Source organism: Emys orbicularis, chromosome 3 (assembly GCF_028017835.1).
Source record: "Emys orbicularis isolate rEmyOrb1 chromosome 3, rEmyOrb1.hap1, whole genome shotgun sequence".
Taxonomy (NCBI): Eukaryota; Metazoa; Chordata; order Testudines; family Emydidae; genus Emys; species Emys orbicularis.
The window spans coordinates 138,078,741-138,091,523 of NC_088685.1; the positions used below are offsets into that span (position 1 = coordinate 138,078,741).

Below are 12,783 nucleotides of genomic sequence, written 5' to 3' on the forward strand. Positions count from 1 at the left end.
TGCTGCAGCAAACTTAACAGGATAGAAAATACGTTCAGAACAAAAAAGAAGTCTGCCCCTTCTACAACCTTGCAGCACATTTTAGTTTATGAAAATTCATCCCCCATTGTCTTTCCTGACCTTAATTCGTAGAACTGTTTCTACAATTCATGGTATACAGAAGTCAAAAAGCCATCCTGTAATATTTTCAATTTATTAATAGTTGTGGAAATTGTCATGATCCTGAACAGTGTATAGGCAAGATCTTAACATTCTACTACAAAAAAAGGTGTTACTCTTAATTGGAGTGACATAGTAACTATATGACAATATTATTAGCTCTTATGTGAGACCGACATTCACATTTCATGATTTAGACTTTACAAGGAAGAGATAATGGTGCTTCTTAGAAGTAGCTGTGGAGTGGTTCTCCTAAAATAACTTCCAGTTGCTGAATTGTCTTCTGGCACTGGTGTTCTACTTCTTCACATTCATCTAAAAAGCAAACATTAACAAAGATGTAACTACCCTATATGCCTATCTCCACCCTCACCACTTTTCTTATGTTGTAAGATCTCCCCACACCCCCTTTCATGAGTGTGTCTTTTCACACTGTATGCTTATTTGAGCATTACTGCAGCTGAAAAGGTAATGCAATAAAAATATTTTTGAAATAAAGTGGTTTTTCCACTCACAAGAGTGCGGTAAATGTAACGCATCATAAAAACCTGTCCTAAAAGCAGTGCCACAGTCTGATTGTTTGGGACTTAAGTGGTGCACAGGCCCAGTGCACAGAGGTGAATTCCCATCAGTTAGTCTATGGCTCCTAAACAATGCATCTGCTTGTTAACTGAAATTAAAAGTAATGTAATAGTCACTGATTTTTTTTTTTTTTTTAAAGAATAAAGTTAACACTCAGGACAGTGGATTTTTAGTATTTGTCAGTGATCGATCACTGTCTTTAAGTTTGTTTTGTATTATACTAGTATTTCAAAAATGGACAACCCGGTTATCAACTGAAGCATTGTAGGACATTACCTTCCATTAACTCAGCTAAGAAAGGGATGGATTCTGGCAACAGCACCATGTAGTTCTCCTTTAGTTTCCCTGCAAGTTCCACCAAAGTAAGCAGAGCAGCAAATCGGACCTACAATTAAAAAAAAGAAAAGAAAAAACACTATATAGGGAAACAAGCAATACAGCATATTCTCTGAAACATAGCTTTTAATAGTCCATGTCTTAGATCAATTTAGTTCTCTTTCCATTCTCCTCCCAGGGCCTTTACTTGGGGAGAGGGGTAATAAAGTGAATTCTGGGAACTGAAGTTTGCTAAACTACTTGGAGCTGGAGAGCCTGCATCTCTATAGGAGAGGCTAATGTAGTTCAGTCTCCCATATACATAAAAAATTTAGAGCCAGTCATATCTTGCAGGGGAAAAGGACAGAAAATTAGTCAAGAATTAAGCCTGGCTGAAGGGATTAAGACAAAGTAAGGAGGGTTGGGTTTGTTAGAAGGTGGATATTTTCAAAGTTAGCTGATAGGCTGTACTCCCTTTTTAAAGTCTTCAACAAATGTCCACCTCCAATGGGTCCTGAAGCACACACAGATAGTTAATAATTCTGGCCGATCGAACTGCAGAGTGAAAGGACCCCCATGTAGAACACTGCCACTGCCACCACCTCCCTCTACATTACATTAGAGGAGTGAGACAAATCTTTTAAGAGGAAGATCCCAAACCATTTAGGACTTCAAGTGTAGTCCCAAGCTGCACCTTAAGTACTGTCTATAGAGCTGTTTTTAGAGCACTAATGTGAGCCCCACTGGCCTGAGTGTCCACGCAGGGTGGGAGACTCACTTCCATGGTCTGTGTAGACATACCCTAAACGTCAAGAGGAACAGCTTGAATCCCACCAGGGAGCTTATAACCATCCAGCAAAGCTTATGGAGCCCTGGTGTTTGTGCTCTTGAAATACTAGCCCTCTTAATAAAATGACTGCTGCATTCCATGGCAAGTTCTAGGCTCCAGCTGGTCTCAAGGTATAGTCCCAAATGAAATGCATTATTGAAGTCTAGTCTCTTCATAACAAAAGGACAAATAAGTATATCAAGGTTCATACACAAAATAAAAGGTCTCTCTTTGTACCAAGAGCTGAAAGCTGGGCTCCTAACTAGTCTGGGGTCCAATAAGACCCATAGATTACACACCAGGCTCAAAAAAATAGGCTATGGTTGCTTTTGAAGTTGTGATTAACGCTTACTAATTCTTCCAGTTGCTCCCCACAGCCTATCAAAATTAGCTGAGTCTTAGCCAGTTTGCCCTCATCACAATCCCACTCACAAAACTGTTCTGCTGCATCAGCAAGTCTAGCAGAAATAGAGCTGGGTGTTATCAATTTACAGAAGACATCACAACCCATCATTCCTCATTAACCATCCTAAGGACCTAATATACTTCGGCATGGGAGGATTAGATTTTTATCCATAAAAGTAGATGTCACCATACACACACAAACCCATGAAAAAATATTTCCTTTGATAATCAAAATGTACAGATAGGCTAAGAAAGAAAAATGCTGCTTGAGAACTTAAGAGTTTGGTTTGTATATTTTGACATGTGACGTTGACCATTTGTGTTTTAATGGTTATAAGGATTTAACTTTTTGAATCTCAACATCTACTGTCATTAAATAAATTTCTTGACTCCCCCCACCCAACTGTGAAAATTTAAATAGATCAAAATTGAAAAAATGCTTAAAAATGAACATGGATATCTTAAAATGATCAAATATAAACATTGAATTCTGCCACACTTAGATACACTATAGATGTAGAACATGAACAAAAGACACAGTGAAACCCTGCTAAAACATAGGTCAGTTCTCGGAGGCTGATGAACAATTGTCCATAATTATCTTCTGGCATCCACTCTGAAGCTATTCCACTCACACTGTAATAAAGGACCATCTGTATTAATAATACCAGTGTGTTACCATAAAGAGCAAATTTCATGTCAAGCACTGACCCAGCCAACCCGCAATCTGCTTTATATGCAGAGCAGTTTAAACACACACATATTCAACTAAGAGATAATCCAGCTTCATACCTTAGGTGACGTGTGCCTTGTCTTCAGCAGAATCTGGTAGTTTAGTGGTTTCCATAGAGAATCATCTGCCATTGCAATTGAAAACTGAGCTATACATGGAATCAGGTGCATGGTCACTCTTTCCTGGAAGTTCTCTTCTCCTCCAAGCATGTTTTCTAGCTGCAGGAGTAAAATGATCACAAAGCAAGTCAAACAGAAAGGCCCAACTGTTTAACTGAGGCTTAAAAACACCCTGCTGCCCCCTCGCCCCCCAACATCAGGTTAACATTTTCTCAACACACGAGTTCAAAGCCTAATGGAGTGAGATTCCAAAGGCCAAAGTATTAAGGAAGATAAACACCAGTAAGATGAAAAATCTAAAAAGTTACATTTAAAAATGTTGATTCCCCTAAAATCTTTCAGCTATGAACTCCCTCTTCTGGGTTTAGGATTTAATGGTACCACTATTTACTGGCGCATGAAAAATTCAGGTTTAATTCTTCTGGGCGTTATATCTTTGGCTGATAAATGCTGTCTGAGAGCCTGCAGAGGGAGTACACTTGGCCTGCAGGAGTTGGAGGAGAAGACAGAAAACGCTTTTTCATGCAGCAGTGACCCATCCAACTTGGATGTGGTGTTGGATGGCACCACAGAATATCTAATTGTGTGACAGGGGCAGATTATAAGGTCTGAGCAAAGGAGAAGGAGCTGGAAACTCCTCAGCTTTAGGCAAGTCACTTAATTCTTCCAATACTCCAGTGAGGTAGGCAAGTATTAATTTCTCTATTTTGTAGATGAGAAAACCGAAGTGCAGGGGTTTATTTAGGTAACGTGTTGAAGTGCTTTGAAGACAAATACTAAAATAATAATAATACAATTACTGAAAATAAAACGGGAACAGGGAGAGATTAATCCAAAGAAGGTCAAATCCATGACCAATTACAAGGAATACAACCTGAACATTTAACAGTCAGCAATAAACCTTTTAAATGAAATGGGAATACAATACTTGGATAATCTCTTTTCAATGTACGTGTCGGTACCTGGTCAACTAGGGGCACCATCAAGGTTTCTGCTCTCTCTTTGCTTACAAAACGCTGGGTATCAAAGAGGAAGATTTTGTGCATACAGTCAAGGATGAACTGCAGCAATAAGCAGCTCTTTTCAGTGCTGTTCTCAGAGTCAAAGAAAGCTTCATCTGCATATGGGGAAAAGAAGGTGAGGAAAAACCATGAAGAAGCCACTTGCTCCACAACAGGCTATAATGAAAGGAGAGATTACTTAGCAGCCAATGTTGCCATCCCTCTCTTTAAGAAATAAGTAGTAAATGGCCTATGGCCTGGATATCATGTGATTAAATCTAGTCCACATATCCCTATGAAATGCAAGGTGCAATATGGCCTTTTAGCTCTTTGCAGTTCAGAATATTGTTGTTTAGACTAATGCTGCTGGATGTGGCATACAGCTGGGGAAGAAGGAGAGCACACAGCTTGTGGGAAAGGTGCTAGGGATTAATTGAAGAACCTGACAATCAGTGCTACTGATGTACACGCTGCCTAGGTATGGAAAAGTCCAGTTACCAATGTGTTTGCTGGTTGCCTGAGTTTTGAAGTGGGGAAGGGAAAATGAAACAAAACAGCAGCAGATATTTCATCAAGTAAGTTGAGGAGCCCAAGCTTGGCTGGTGTGTTGTATATGACCATGTCAGGGGAGGCAATGAGTGAAACGTAAGAGAGCAGGGTCTTGAAATAGGCTTCACACATCCCACAACTGCAACTTTGGCTGACTCCAAGAGAAATTTCATGATTGGAATGACTACCCCTAGTTGAAGAATATTCCTCTCTTTGGACTTCTGGCCCACACACCTCAACTAAAGACATCCTTTTGCATCCCCCCAATGAGTAAGCCACCTTGCTGTAAGATGCAAGAGAAAGCAGGAAGAAAAAGGGGGGGGGGGGGGAAGACACGGGTGGGAGGCATGCAGAGACAGCAAGCTTACAGTGATATAATATTTCAACTGTTCCTTCTTTGATAACTATAGTAATTGGAGACCTACCAGTTTTGGAGATGTTAATCTGATTCAGGGTGTCAGCAAAAGGCTTCACTAAACTACCAGCAAACAGGGTGAAAAGACCCTTGAGCTTGTCTGCAATGCAATCGGCTAACCGGTAGAATGTCAACAGTCTGTCCTTTGAAGTGCCCTCTGATTTGGACCAATCATATAACTGAAAGAGAGAGAGGGGAAGAGGTAAGTTTTTGCTACATTCATGCAGTTGTAAATAATGATGTGCTAACACCAAAGGATTATATTCAAATTCCTACCTTGAAGAAGAGGGGTCTGAAAGAAACCTCCGAAAGCTTCATGACCATGCTAATTAAACAGCTAATAATATGAGACTCTGTTCTACCAACTTCCTCCAGATCATCCTAGAACAAGTGGAAGGTATAATTCAAAATCGATACAGTAAGACTCACAGCCTGATGAGCATCTTTTAACAAAGTCTGACTTTATCTCTATGTTTAGGTCCAAGATACATTTGTGTAGCTAAAATTTTCTATTCACAAGGAGCAATCTCTCACTGCACGTCTCTCATAGCTGAATACACAATTCTCAAAGACACAGAAAATGCATTTAGCAGGAAACGACCTGACACATTCTTATAAAGAACTTCTAAAATTAACATTAGTAGAAAACCACGTCCATTCTTGCTCTTTAAGAATTGCCAGTACTCCACCTGTGAGTGCTCTGTTCTGAAGTCCAGGGCTTTCATGAAAAATGCTGTCAACTCAGACTGATGGGAAATGAGCTGGTCTCTCTCCATAACTGCAATGTGCTCTTTAAGAATGTCCATAAGGGGACCCAGGCGGTTCTGTAAAAGATCAAACAAAGACAGTTGTGTTACCCCATAATTAAAAAAGTCACATCCACAGATCATCAAATCAACTGAACTCCTTCCACATTTTTTTTTTAATTAAATAGGTGACAATCACTGTCTTTAAACAAACAAACATTCCCATTCACAATGTTGGAAACCCAAAATTTGCACGATTAAGAACCCAAAAGGTGTATCTGACTAAGCAAAATAAATTTGATTTAACTGATTTTCATTGCCCAAGCCGAGAGAAATAAAAAAGTTGACAGGGTGTAAATAACCTGAATTTTATAAAATTCTTTCACTTCTGGTAATCTAAGGCACTATCAATAAAAGTGAAGACATGTTTGTTTACAGTTTATGACTTAAATAGGCAGTGTCCCTTTAAAGAGTTTTCTTTCCCTCCCCATCCTGGCAGCAACTCTTAAATGCCCAAGCATGAGGTAGTAGCGAGGCCCAGAGGAAAGCTGTAATTCCTAACGTACATCCCTAGCAAATAAATGACAGCCTTTATGAACAGAATGGTCTCCCATACTTGCCATCTAGCACGTGAATACTCTAGCCTGGTGGATCCTTCCCTGTTCTAACTTTTTTGGTTTAATATAAAAACGCATATTTAAACTATAATTACATTTCCATTCACTTTACTAATGAATGAAAAAAAAAAATCAACCTTCCAAGCAGTTGCAAGTTCATTGTAACACTTGGTAATCGCCGGCAAGAGAACTCTGGGACCAAGCTGTGTAGCTAACATAGTTTTCAGTGATGTTAAACGGAGATTAAGCTGGGATGAAGGACCCATTTCCACTGCAATCCTTTCCAAGCGAACGACCTATCAGAAAATCCAAGAACAAAAAAAAACCAGTGAAACGAATCTTTCAAGAGCTGATTTCACAATAATCTCCTCTAGAAAAGTATTGTACTCTAGGAACCAACAAATAAATCACCTACTTAATTTTAAAAGGTTTATACTCAGTTTAATTAGCACTTGCAAAGCATTTTGGAAATGAAAAGCACTACATTAGTGTTAAGAACAATTATTAAAAACAAAGAGCCATTGTAGTTGACTCATATTGGATTCTTGACCAGTTCAGCTGTGTTACTACTTTAAACACTACAATTTATGAAGTCTGTATACAAGACTTCTTCTCCTTCAATACATGAAAACTGAAAAAGGGGATTAATCAGTGGAATAAGCAGAGGGTCATCACATCCATTCTATGTATAAAAACTGGAGTTTTTTTAAATATATACATTTGATCAACTTACTGGTGCAGGAGAAAAACCCTCAAAATTCACATCCCACCTCCTAAAGGAGCAAGCTAAGTCTCTGAAAGGTTGCAGGAGGAGAACACCAGCGGCATCATTCCATGATGATTTACTCAGGGAGGCTGGGTAGAAGCAGTCAGGAGATTTCCCCCAACCACCCAGATGGCAAAATTCTCATTTTAATTCACTGCAAAATCCTGCATGACCTCCATAATTTGAGCTTCCTCATTCTTGCCCCTCACCCATATTAAAACAGTGATGGCTCACCTGCAGCAAAGCATCCAACAGATAGGGACTAAGGAAGTGTGCTAGTGTTGCCACAACTTTCAGCAGCGCAGTCACCGCGCTGAGCAAGTAAATCTCATTGGAGACCAGCTCCTTTTTGTGTTTTAGTGTCTTCAGCAACGCTGGCATCAGCCTGCAGATAATCAAGTAAAAACATACAGAAAGGTAAATCCATTGTCAGTTGCAAATTTGGAGGCAAATTTCCAAATAGACCTCAATCCAGCCTATAAAACTACAGGCACAACTTTCATGTTTAAAATTTCTACATGCACAATTTCAGAGTCTATTTTTGAAAACCTGGCCTTCTGGAATTCACTTCTCTATTCTATTTCTCAAAAAGTTGTGAAGAATATTAGATTTATTTTAAGGCCCCACTACACTATGAAACTGATCATTCTTATCAAGGCTAAGGCATTCTTAAAAAGCTGTTTATTAAATGCCTGAGTTCCATATGAACAGGCAGGACTAAACAGAGTTGTATCCTAGCTATTTTCCAACTGTGCTGAACAAGGTTTCTATGTTTTAAATACAGCCAGGCTTACAGTGGTAATATAGGCCATTTGACAGATTCTGCAAGAACTTCTGTGATTATTAAAATGATTTACAATTCTTACACAATTAGTGCATCATTTGCTTCAGAGTTCTCTCACTATAAGTACTCAGGAGGACTCTCTGGCATTGGGAAGCCTTTATCCATTTCTACAAAGCACACTGTGCACGTACAGACTGCCAATTAGTTTAACAAGAGTTTAAGCCAGTCTTTAGTAATACACTTCATCTGATGTAGTTCCTGCGGCAGTGAATCCTTTTATGAAAATGGTGATACCTTGGAAGCTGAGGTACTGCTAGTGCTTTCAGAGTATAGGTGACCTCGGCTATACACAGCAAAGCACTTCCCATCACATTCCTTTCTTCCTTCCTCTCTGAAGAAATCAGGTCAATGGTGGCTTTCAGAACAGGCACAAAAGGCTCTGGATGGTCTGTGCCAAAACATTTGCACAGTAATTTGAGGCTGAACAAAGCAGTCTGCCTGTTGATGGCTTGCTCCTCTTCCTCTTCATTTATTTTATGCTGTACAATAGCGATTAGCTCTGGAATTAGTTCTAAGAGCTGCCGAACCTAAGAGAATGAAAGAACACACAAATATGTAATTAAAAACATAGCTAGGTCCAGATCTTGCAAGTTACTGTGGGTGGGTGGACCACATTTTGGTACTCAAAAGGTACACTGCTAATGCGAAATTCACATTTCCATCTGAAAATTCTACACCTGCCCTTACACACGACACCTCATTTCTACATTAGCAGAAAGGTGCAAACACTTTAAACAAAAAGAATGGGCTTAACCCTTTGCCTTACTTGGGCCTTCTGCCAACGTGTGCGCTGCTGCAATTTATTGTTCAAGAGATCCATTGCTTTACGTCTCACAGAAGGCAGCTGGTTGGTCATCAGTCCCCTAATGACAGGGATAAATGTCTGTGTCGGCAATAAGGCATTGACCTGTAAAAAACAACAGCAACAGAAATGTTCTTTCCTGTACTGCACCATCCAAACCCCCCAAAAAGTAAAGAAGTGTGGACTTCCTGAGAGCAAAGAAGGGAAAGCATGTCCTGATAGTGCTTTGTTTGGGAAAGAAAAAAGGAGAAAGTAAGTTCCTGCTACAATATTTAACTCTCACACCCTAACTGGTAGGAAATAAACTACCTACTACTTGCTCTGCTTCATTTAAGCCGAGGATTCCTACACCGTTTTCTTCCACTCCAGGCTGCAGTTGGCTAGATATCGCTCACCACCAAAATAATCCTTCTGACATTGCTCCATGCACATTGGCTAGGAGTTGTGGGACAACTAAGTTTCTAAGGGAAGAAAATTCAGCACCAGTCACCCTGAGAACTGAGGAGACCTCTGATCCACAGCTCCACTATTGCTGCTAGGGCACCAAGCCAACATAGCATCTGTACTTCTGATTAAAAAAAAATAAGTCTTGAAAAATACAGTAAGGCTTGTCACTCCATTTAAATTCTTCTGGAGAAATATTAACTAACTAAAAGTCCACATTAAAAGTTGTAACTAGAAAAAACACCAGAAGGCTATTTTCATGCTGACAATATCTAGATGGCTGTTTCCAACCACCAGGATACTTAACAGAAAAATGACCATCACTGAGTTTACTTCACTTCGTTTGCTCTGCCTAATAATACTGCTGGCACTAGAAAATTAAAGTAACAATGCATCAGGTCCCAAATTGGTTGGTAAAGATTACTAATGAATTATGTAACATTAAACCACCAACAAAAAAACCTTTTACAAATGTTCCAAAAATAAAATGTTATATGCAGCTCTGTTGTAGCCATGATGGTCTCAGGATATTTGCAAGACAAGGTGGATGAGGTATTATCTTTTATTGGGCCAACTTCTGTTGGCGAGAGAGACAAGCTTTCAAGCTTACACAGACCTGAAGAAGAGCTCTGTGTAAGCTCGAAAGCTTGTCTCTCTCACCAACAGAAGTTGGTCCAACGAAGATATTACCTCACCCACCTTCTCCCACAAAAAATAAAATGTAACAGAAATGTTATAATCATGATTAAAAAAAAAAAAAAAAAAAAAAAAAAAAAAGGAAGGAAGGAAAAGCAAAGCCAGCAAGTGGAGTAAGGAAAACTCACTTTATCTAGCATATCGTAAGACTTATTGAGCAGAGCCCTCCAAAACTTTGCTGTTGGTTTGTCTGCATTTTCTTCCACTGAGTGTGCCACAACATTTATGTAGCGAAGAACTTCTTCTAATAATCTAGATAGAGAAACATCTTTTAATGAGTAACATTTACAAAGTGATTTTATTCCTGGAGGGCAGGAAATTTCACAGACAATAATGAGGGTTAATAAAATACCCAGTACAGAAAACTATTTACTTTAAATCTAGATATTAAAATACAAAAAACCGTTAGGAAATAGTTCAAGTTGAGTGCACATATTAAAAAGGAGTCCATCTAGTCCTCCAACCATTTATCATCATTTCCAAAGAATAATAATTCTGCCCAAAACCTCGGGAAATGTATGAAAGCCTGGAACCAGGTAAGAAGTGCAGCACTTCACTTGTGCCATACATCCCTTCTTTACTTACTGTCTTCCCATGCAAGTTACACCTCCCTCAAAAAAAATCTAAATTTTGCTGCACTGAAACATCTACTACATTCAGCTCTTTTAAATTACATCTGTGATGACTGTAATACTCTCATTCTGACAAAAGGGCTTTCATCGATAAGGGATTTTTTCTGGGAGTGAAGGAGCAACAAGTGTTTTGGTTAGAAGAATTTCAGATATAATTTCAAATTTTTAGAGACCCTCTTATCATGGCAGCTACATGCTCATGTAAACACATGAAGTCAATACAATAAAGTAAATACATGAAGTCACGCAAAGCAAACAGCATTAATTTTTAAAAAAGCACTTCACTTGTCAAGAATAAACAAAACCAAAAATCAGACAACAGTTAAACTGAAAAACAACCTGCTTGGTGTTTCACTAGAGAGACATTAAAGAAAATCATTTTTGTATTTATTCTCCCCAAATATTTTTTCAAACACTATGAAGATATCCCACTTAGCAACATCCTTAACTTGTAACGAACATAAGACGTTTATAGGGGTTTTTTCCTTTTTTTTGTGTGTACCTCTGCTCCAGCTCCTGTAGCTCTTCAGCTCCATCACATTCGACTATCTGATTAACAAAAAAAACCAAACAGTTGTTAGGACTGTATTACAGTAACACACTGGAGCTGCTTCCATGAAGGATATGTTAACATTTCAAGCACAGTTTTTCTGCAGCTGTAATTTAGCCATAAAAAAAATATTAAATGACAGGATGAAACCCAAGAAACTCAACTAAAGATTGTTGTAACATTTTTATAGTACATCTATTGTTGATGAATGACATTGGATTACCGCCTCAGGTAACTGAAGTCCTCATGGAATGCACAGGATTGGCATGTGCAGTGCAAGCTTGCCTCATACTATTCTATCAATATGTTTCAAACCTGAGATGGAGGGATCACCTCTAAAAAGAGGAGTTGAGTTTCCATGGCCTTTCAGGCCTTGGCCTCTCTGCTGAGACTACCAGTCAAAGTGCCCAGCCTACTAATACCAATTGCAAAGGCGGATTTGTGATTGGACACTTATCCACTAGAAAGAGACAGACCACTGACACATTTCACGTAAGCCACCAAACTGTAGTCAGATCGATTGAAAAATGCTACAAACTAGGGCTGGATTTGAATCAGTGACCTATAGGTGAAAAATGTCACATCTCATCAGTTCTCTGCTGAGCCACCCAGTTCCCCTAAACTGACGTTTTAAAAAAACTTTGATTCTTTAAGATTTAATAGTATAATTTTTCACCCCTGACTTAGAGTTTTACCAGATTCCAACACTATATGAATTCACAAAATTCCAACACTATAACTCAAAAGATACCTTATAATATATAATTCGAAAACAAAAAACAAAAGGTACCTTGGAGTTATAATGCTGGAATCTGGTGAATCCAGATAGTGTGATAGTAATCAGTTATTGAGGCTATTTGCCATTTACTTCACTGTGGCCAGGATTTTACCTAATGTTCAATCACGCAGGCTAAGTCTCTTTGTAAGAGAACTGGAAAGGAAAAAGAGAAACCCCCCAAAAGTCCCCCCAAACTTTTACTAACAAATTGCAAAAAGGCTTCAGAACTGTGTAAAAGCGAGTCAGCCAAATATACTTCAGAAAGCTAAAAGAACAGATGTGCTCAGAATGAAAAGAAAACCAAACCACTTGACAAAAAAAATCTGCATTACCTTTTTCACAAAACTTTGAGAAGCCAAAAGCTGTGCCATGAAGGAGACAGATAAAAATTTAAAATGTCGCAGTTGTTTGCCTGAGTGAGACTCCACATTAAAAAGCTGCACTTCTTCATCTTGTGTTTTCGTCTTGCGTGTTAATTTTTTTGGTCCAGGATCATCTGAGAAAACATCCCCCCCTCCAAAAAATTATTTTTTCAGCCATGACTAAGAAAAAAAGCTTTTGATTGACAATTACTAAAACTGAAATAAAATGTTGCAACAGTTAAAGGGCAAATAAGTGCTGCATTGTTCAGTAGTTGAGGTAAACTTGGGTAACTGAGATTTAGGGTCCAATCTTACAGTCCTCATAATGGCAAAATCCCCATTGACTTCAACAGGAATTTTGCTTGTGCAAGAATGGAAGGATCAGGCTCAAAAGAGTCTTCTATATTTTTCAATATATTCTCCTACAAAATGCCATCTG

General features: G+C 38.7%; 1 protein-coding gene across 1 annotated transcript in view; it reads right to left on the reverse strand.

Moving 5' to 3' along the window:
• Positions 1-385: 385 nt before the first annotated feature.
• Positions 386-12,783, reverse strand: part of HEATR1 (HEAT repeat containing 1) — a 58,842-nt gene continuing 46,444 nt past the window's right edge. The window contains exons 31-44 of the mRNA XM_065400985.1: positions 12,315-12,478; positions 11,157-11,203; positions 10,151-10,274; positions 8,847-8,987; positions 8,315-8,607; positions 7,471-7,621; positions 6,608-6,766; positions 5,797-5,931; positions 5,384-5,488; positions 5,118-5,286; positions 4,105-4,259; positions 3,083-3,241; positions 1,018-1,126; positions 386-474 (exon numbers count right to left, since the gene is read on the reverse strand). Coding sequence (XP_065257057.1) covers positions 386-474; positions 1,018-1,126; positions 3,083-3,241; positions 4,105-4,259; positions 5,118-5,286; positions 5,384-5,488; positions 5,797-5,931; positions 6,608-6,766; positions 7,471-7,621; positions 8,315-8,607; positions 8,847-8,987; positions 10,151-10,274; positions 11,157-11,203; positions 12,315-12,478 — 2,000 coding nt within the window. The remainder of the gene's footprint in view (positions 475-1,017; positions 1,127-3,082; positions 3,242-4,104; positions 4,260-5,117; positions 5,287-5,383; positions 5,489-5,796; positions 5,932-6,607; positions 6,767-7,470; positions 7,622-8,314; positions 8,608-8,846; positions 8,988-10,150; positions 10,275-11,156; positions 11,204-12,314; positions 12,479-12,783) is intronic.